We start from the raw sequence: 7743 nt of genomic DNA on the forward strand, positions 1-7743 counted from the left end.
CGACATATCGTTCAAGTTGTAGAGTCGTTCGGATACAACCCGATATCTCGCCAGGAAGGCCCTCCGGAGATCGGGAAAGGAGTTGATGGAGTTCGGTTGGAGGGTTCGGAACCAACCCCGAGCCGAGCCCTTCAAGGTCGAAGGGAAGATTCTGCACTTCGTGGCTTCAGATGCCTGGCGGGCCTCCATGGCGTATCTGAAGCTGTCAAGATGGTCGTAGGGATCCTTGGTCCCGTCATATTGGTCCATCTTGGGGGGCTTGGTGTCACGAGAGACCTCAGCATCCATAATTCTGCTGGTGTACGGGAGGGGGAGTTCCTCTCCGTTGTCGGCCCTACCAGTGTACCCCCTGGAGACCTCGACATGTCCGAGCCGATCGTGGACGCTTCGGATTTGGTCCTGGACCAAAGTCCGAACAAGATTTTCCACATTGGGTGGGGTCGGCTCGGCCACATTCTCCCCTGAGCACTCGGCCTGGTTGCCGAGTCTCTCACTCACCGGCTGACGAGTGAGCCTTTCGCTCGCCGGTTGCCGATCGGACATGATCATGGTAGATCCCAGTCGGTCGCTCACTGATCGCCTCCCCGAGTGAGCTCCTGATGGGGAAGGATCCTGGCTGGCGATAGGGCCGAGTCTATTCCGAATCGGGCCCCTGGTTTCAGTTGAACCGGCCGGACTGTTGGCCCCCAATCTTGATTGGGCCGGGGGTCGTCGGTTTGTATTCGGGTCGGCACGGTTTCCGCCCGAGTTCCTGGGGGCATGCTTCCCGAAAGCCGCCTGTTTTTGCTGAAGAAGACGGTGAGCGTTCAGGCATTCGGCCTGTTCGGCCGGGGGCATGTCTTCGAAGCCCGGGAAGACGTAATCAGAATCCTGCCGATCGGTCTGGTCGTTCGGCTCGGCAGGAATGCTTTGCCGAGAAGGAGACGGTGAAAGGACCTCCTGCTCGGTTCGGGTCCGGCGCGATCGGAAACCCGATCCCCCACTGTTCTCGAGCTGAGCACGATGGCGTGCGAGTTCCCCGGCCAGCTCGGCCTGTTTTGCGAGCAGCTCGTTATTCTGCTTCAGGAGTGCATTCTCAGCGGCCAGGTGTCGCTGACTCTCCTTAAGGAGTTTGTGAGCGGCTCGGATTTTGGAGGAACCTTTGGACTTTGGTGTCCTGGGGAGTTGTGCTCCCCTCGTTTTCTCAGGTGTCTCAGGCTGATGTTGTTCATCATTCTGAGACGCTCCTGAAGAAGAACTGGTGTCCCGATAGACGGTAGCCATGATGACTTGTTTGAAGGAAGAGCTCAGCGCTTGCAGTGATGAGCACAACGGCTGAAGTCGATCTTCCCACAGACGGCGCCAATCTGTTGATGCAAATTCTCGTAAGGTAGATGCAACAACTTAGATAAGTTGACCTGGCTGATCAGGTGCTTTGCTGGATGATGAAGTGGATGCTGGTTGAGATCTTCCTGTAGACAAAAACAAGATCAAAGGAGATGGACCGGTGTGGTACCAGCCAAACACACTCCGATGATAAAATCAGTGGTGGTGTTTGATGGTGGATGAGGAAGAACAAAGGAAGAACTTGGGAGAATGGGAAGAACAAGGCAAATGTTCTGGGTTATTCTCAGCAAGTTGGGTAAGCTCTTTGGTGAATGGAAATTTTGTGTAAGTGTTTATGGGTAGATGCGTAGTAGTCGTTTTGCACATATGGGTTGATATATATAAGCAAAGGAAAACCTGATGAGTAAGTTACCTGCATTGTGAATGAAAGGTTGCCAGAGATCCACGCACCTGGCCAGACCTAGTTGCATGCTCAGCTGCTTGCTTCCTCAGCATTTAATGTTGCATTGAATGCTCCATTAAATGCAAGGTTGGAAGGTCCAGGTAGACTGCTCCAACATTCATGAATGCAGGCCTGATATTCTATCTGTCAGAAGAATGTGTCAGGTGCATTTAAGTGTGGCGGTTCATCCTGGCGTGATCTTCCTGGGAATGGCGGCGGAGAGCCGAGCCGAGCCGATATGAACACATGTTCTCATGCGAAGACACGAAGTCCATGTGTAGTCGGATCGGACATGGGATTCCAGGCCGAGCCGGTCCCATAGATTGGGGGTCTTTCCGAGCCCTAACTGGTCGACGCCAGAACTCGAAAGGAGACCATCTCCTGTGCCGAGCCGAGCTGAACCGGGATGATCGTGGGAAGATGGACACTCGATCCCTTGGAAGATCATCGGTTCGGCTCGGATCCGGTATGGAGATCCGGTCCGGGCTGGCAGAGGCGATGCTGGGTGGTGATGACGTGGAGGTCAAAGTTTTGACCACTGAGAGTCAATTCCGAGGTGGATGTTGACCAACCACGTGCCGAGCTGTGATTGGCTGTTCGGATTGATGTGGATTTTCCCACAAACATCAACAAAGAAAACAGTACAGAACACAAAGAAATCCACTAATTCAATCTTATGTTGATGCTTTATCTGAGCAAAAAATTCATTACCTCTTCAACATGCTGAGTATCTCCAAGCATGCAGACCTTCATCTTTGGACGAGGAATGTGTGGCAACTTAACAGAACCACTGAAACGCTTGTCCTTTTGGGGATCATAGTTTTTCAAAGTTCAATGGTCTCAGTGAAGTTACGCTTCTTTTCCTTGGACTTATTCATAATAATGGAAATACCCTCTCTGAGAGTATCACTCTGAAGCTTACTGTAGAGACATAGATACAGTCAGAAATACTAAGATGGTAGCACTAAAAAATAGCCACTTAGCATGTCATACAATAATGCACAAAATATTATGAAATTAATCAATAGGAAGATCACTATCAGTCACTTGATAAGTTATGTTTTACACAAATAACCAGGAAGCATTATTTAACTTAAAACGCAGCCCACAAGTTCTAACCACCATCAGGAATACACGCCAATATAACCATCACCTTAAACTAGTCAATCAAATATAACTGGGGAAATTAATAAAAGAATTCAGAGATGAAACTCTTGTGTGCAAGATGCACTACTACAAAAAACTCATACATATCACTATATTAATATCAGTTTTAAAGGTATTCGATATAATAAGGTTTTTAATATCACTTAAGTGTTTTTTTTTCAAAAACTGATATATATAATATTTTAGAGATCACAACATTTTTCAATATGATATCTTAAGTTTTTCAATTTATCTAACTATTCATTAAAACTCATATCTAACGTAAAAAACTGATTCCAAACTTAATCCTAAGAGAAAGGCGCTACTGTTCAGACTACTTAAAAAATAAATTTTGGCCTACAACCTAACTCAAAACACGACCCCAGACTCAGACTCACGCACACTATTCTTCTTCCAGACACCCGATCTTCTTCTTCTCAAGACACCCAGACATTTGATCTCAAGCACACTCTTCTTCTTCATCGATCTCCTTCGTCGATCGATCGACGAAAAGCTAGAACCACACCCACATACCTGGCCTCACAGATCGACTCACACTCACACATACCTGCAGCCAGACTCACACACCCACTCACATCCAAACTCAACCACACCCACCCAGACCAGCATCGATCTCCGGCCTTATCCTTGTATCGATCTAGCCATTCTTGGTCGCGCACGAAGTTGAAGATTTGCACGCGCCCCTTCACCGTCTTCCGATGGCCCGACCGCGATGCCCGATTCAAGAAGGTCAAGATTTACCAGACCTGCAGCAAGCTCAAGAACGTCTGCCAGGTCTGCCTCCTGGACCTTGAGTACGGCCTCCCGGTCTAGGTCCGCGACACCATCCTTGCCATAACTCCAACGACTCCATTCTCAAGAGCGATGGGAACCGCGAGTTCTTCGCCGAGGAGCATGACTGCAAGGTAAGTTTAGCGTAATCTTTTTTTTTTTTTTTTGGATTTATTAAGGTTTTGGATTTTGGGGGATTTGGTTTTAGTTTTGATTTTGGTTTTGGTTCTGGATTCCCTTATAGAAATTGCAAAAGTGAACATCTGAGTTGTTATATAGTATACAATAGATGGCTTCAGCTGGTCCAGTACCTGTTTCGACTGTTAAAAATCCTAGTGGAAACACAAGTTTTGCTGATAACCTCCCTGAGGAAATTAATGAAATGTGAAATGAAGATCAAAGATGAAATGGTTGTCTTCTCTTAAAATTTTGGTTGACTTTAGCTTGAATCATTAATTTTTCTTGTATATATTTTATAAAAAAATATTTTTTATATTTCAATCATTATTGTTGACAAGTTTTGTTTTTTCGATAGGAAATGGAAGCAGTTGTGGTAATGAGGTGGGTTTAAGCAGTTTTGGGTTTCATTTTTGCTATTGCAATTGAGGTTGATCTGTTTTGGCTTTCCTTGTTTGTTTCATATTGCTTTATATACGGAGCACTTCTATCCAGACTGGGTCATTGTTTATTTTATTTTTTGTATCAGAATATTAATTTCTCTGGTTTTGGCCCTTTGTTATACATTTCCCTTCTCTATTTCCTTTTTTGCATTGGCCTTAATTGTTTACAAAAACAAGGTGCAGTCTAGTGTAGTAAAGGAAACCTTGTGACTCGTACCGTCCATAGACAAAAAGAGCACTTCATCCCCCTAAAAAAATTTATTTTATATATAAATATATGTATAGGTGGCCTTTGGAACAAGTGTGTGTGTAAGGGCTGCTCATGGCCTATCAAGGGAATGGGATCCCAGGATAGATTTGATTTTGAACAGTTCGTCTGAGATGTTATATATCTATATATTTTCCTTCCTAGCTTCAAGTAAAAATTGTAAATAGATACCGTTTGATGAAATGAAGCTTTAATGTAATGATTTTGAATGTTGTATAACTTATGTTAATTTGTTGGAGTGATAGCTGCAGAAGCAGAAATAGCTTCAAAACCTTGCTCATTTCGAGCATAGCCAACAGTAATTGCATTATATATATGACTGCAAACTATGGTTTCGCATCAAGTTGAATATCTTTCTGGAATCAGATATATTAGCACATTTTGCATACACGTCCAATGTGGCAGTTGAGACTATGAAATCAGATTGGAATAATAAGTAGTTAACTAGTTAAGAGGTTGGAATATAGGTTTTTCAACCACTCAAAGTATCTCTTTTCTTCTTTATTGGTCTTTGTACATTAAAGTAAAGCACATGCCACCTCTCCAGCCAATTGTTCCTTTATATTGGTTTGGAAAATCTAATGTCATGCTTGAGTTTCTTGTTCTTAGTTGCTATACTTATAAAGCAGCTGATGGTTCATCGACAGGGGACATACAATGTTTGGCATTTGCTTCTTTATTTTAATTTGTACATCTTTACTTAGTAAGTTTGTTTTTTTAAATTACCCAAATTTTGTAGGTTTTACTAAATTGAATGCTATTTTTAGTTTGAATACCATTTTAATATTCATGGTTCAAATGTTAAATTATGTTCTTTAGCTTGAAGTAAGGTCAGGGGTGTTTTAAATATTTGGTATTGTTAGTTTTGTACTTTGGGCTATGTAAATAAATCATAAATATTATGTAGATGACGTTTACATGTTATATATATTGTTTACAGCCATATGGCATGTCCTTATCTTTCTTGTTCTCAAGTTCTTTTGTTTGAATGGAATAATTTGGTTCTGGATTTAACTCATGAAACATGATTTTTTGGCACAAATTGAACTTAATTAGTTTTATTATGTGGTCATCCAATTCCAATTTGGGAATTGTCAAGATTTTTCTTCTATATATGGGTCCTTTTTTTCCTTTGACAATTTTCATTTTAATTATCTTGATGGCTTAATCTTTCATTAGCCAAAGATTCTTTGCCTATGTACATACACAGTATATCACATTAGCCTGGATAACGAAACTTTACTATTTACTTTCATCATATATCATTTTTTATGTTTTCTCTCCAATGTCTTCAATGTTGAATATGATTCTTATATAAATGGTGATGTCTTATTACAGCTTCGTGGCAGAGCCGGAAGGCAAAGTGATCCTAGATCAACACGATCTGTATGGTGAGGTAATTCACCCTTCAGTCATTTAGACTTACACGCAAGCATGCATATCTAACCTTTGTAGCTTTGATTGAAGGTTTCGTAAATGATATTAATCATTATTAGTAGAAGTAATAGAAGCATCTCCAAGTAATTAATCAAGACATGGAGGCTTTGGTACCAGAAGTAGGTACATTTTTAGTAGGCTCCATGTATAGTAGTTATCTTCTTATTTGTTAGTCTCTTTACTAAATAATTAGTTAAATAGTTAAGAGAGGTTGGAATATAGGTTCTTCAACCACTCACACTATCAAAGTATCTCTTTGCTTATTTATTGGTCTTTGCATATTAAGTAAAGCACATGCCATCTCTCCAGCCAATTGGATCAGTGCAAAATTAAACTTGTTCATGTGTTTGCATTAATTTATTGTTGCAGGAAGGGGTGTTCGATCACTAGCATGCTGATATCCCAGCAGTGGACTATAGGCTTGAATGATCACTCATTGACAACTAAAACAGACATCCATGATTTGGATTTAATGGAAGAGGCAAGTAAAATTGAATTTTTGTTGTCTTTTCTAGAAAGTCTAAATGGTCTTCAAAAAGTTGTATCCATTTTGAACTGGTTGTTTCCAATTTGCTAAGGCATAAGTTTGCTGCACGTACCCAACCAAATAGCAGATACAATGGAGATGTAGAAGGTTCTATTCTTTATATATATCATCTTTAAATACAACTCTTTTACTATCCCACTCTAAAATCTTGACAATTCCTTCATTGGGTATCCATTGAATGCATATGCATGACCATAGATTTTGTTGTGGATGCAATGTACAATATATACTTGCTTGAAATTTCTAAATAGTGGTTAACTGCATTGCTTATATTGAATACAGCTGGAACCTACTCAAATGGATTTCCTTAATCATTGCCATCTCTTGTGTCTCCTCACAGTAAAGAAGGATTCCATCTGAACCTGCCTTAAAAAACTGGTCAGTACCAAAACCGGCCATACGTGGCCATCATCATGGTTGGCAAAATTCTGCTTTCTACATTCTATATATTGTTCCTTTTTTATGTATGCATTCAATTTGTACTAAGTTCTCTTTTGTTTGCCTCTAATACATCAAACTTAACCATTCTACTGCATGTCTAATTCCTCTAACCTTTGAAAAGTTGTCTAGCAATTTATACCTTAATGCATATATATAGCTAGCTAGCCATATATTCATGTTAAGAATACCTATTTTCCACGGTGTTAGTTATGTGAATTTGCACAAGCTAGTTGCAAGCATTATTTTAGTATGAGCAAGCTTTAAGCTACCTTACTATTGAGCTAATACAATTTTCCTGTGTTTTCAGTGGAGCAAATCGAAGATCAAGCGATGTAGTTACACCAAAGACCAAATTGATGATGTTCGAGTTGATGAATGGGGTGACTTTGTTAACTTGAATTATGTGTAGGCTTTGGTATATGTGGTGATGGCTGAATGTGCCATTTTGTGAATATTATAGAACTTAGATCAATTAATTTAAATGCTGCCATGCCCATATTTTGTAAAGGGGAATGGGGAATTGCATGCCTACTGCCTAGTTTTTTGGGAAAATGCATGCCTACTGCCTAACAGTTTTTGTAAAGGGTAGTTTTAGGTGATGCCTAGCCTAGCTAGCTTAGATATATTTGAAGGAAGGGGTTAGAGATGATGAGGTCTCCCCCTAATTTTTGTGATATGACAACTTTTTAGTCCTTTGAAATATATGACATTTGATGAAATAGAA

At 41.0% G+C, this 7743-nt stretch overlaps 1 protein-coding gene across 3 annotated transcripts; it reads left to right on the plus strand.

The window, feature by feature from the left end:
- Positions 1-3260: 3260 nt before the first annotated feature.
- LOC147280122 (uncharacterized) lies at positions 3261-7743 on the plus strand. Of its 3 annotated transcripts, XM_086250993.1 has the most exons (7): positions 3261-3840; positions 3951-4116; positions 4242-4267; positions 5933-5990; positions 6401-6512; positions 6861-6956; positions 7327-7743. In XM_086250993.1, exons 1-5 carry the CDS (start codon positions 3800-3802, stop codon positions 6419-6421), a joined length of 312 nt encoding a protein of 103 aa, XP_086107119.1. In that variant the 5' UTR covers positions 3261-3799; the 3' UTR covers positions 6422-6512; positions 6861-6956; positions 7327-7743. The 3 variants fall into 3 exon arrangements, 1 of the variants encoding a protein (XP_086107119.1); XR_015123386.1 differs by lacking the exon at positions 3951-4116 and having other exon boundaries at positions 3266-3840; XR_015123385.1 differs by lacking the exon at positions 3951-4116 and having other exon boundaries at positions 4242-5990.

The sequence above is a fragment of the Dryas octopetala genome, chromosome 7 (assembly GCF_963921425.1).
Source record: "Dryas octopetala chromosome 7, drDryOcto1.1, whole genome shotgun sequence".
NCBI lineage: Eukaryota > Viridiplantae > Streptophyta > Magnoliopsida > Rosales > Rosaceae > Dryas > Dryas octopetala.

Excerpts from the sequence above, each read along its gene's own strand:
- LOC147280122 (XM_086250993.1), top strand. The coding sequence starts at position 3,800 with ATGGGAACCGCGAGTTCTTCGCCGAGGAGCATGACTGCAAG. Across the intron at positions 4,268-5,932 it reads GAAGCAGTTGTGGTAATGAG|CTTCGTGGCAGAGCCGGAAG; the intron begins GTGGGTTTAAGC and ends GTCTTATTACAG. Across the intron at positions 5,991-6,400 it reads AACACGATCTGTATGGTGAG|GAAGGGGTGTTCGATCACTA; the intron begins GTAATTCACCCT and ends TTATTGTTGCAG.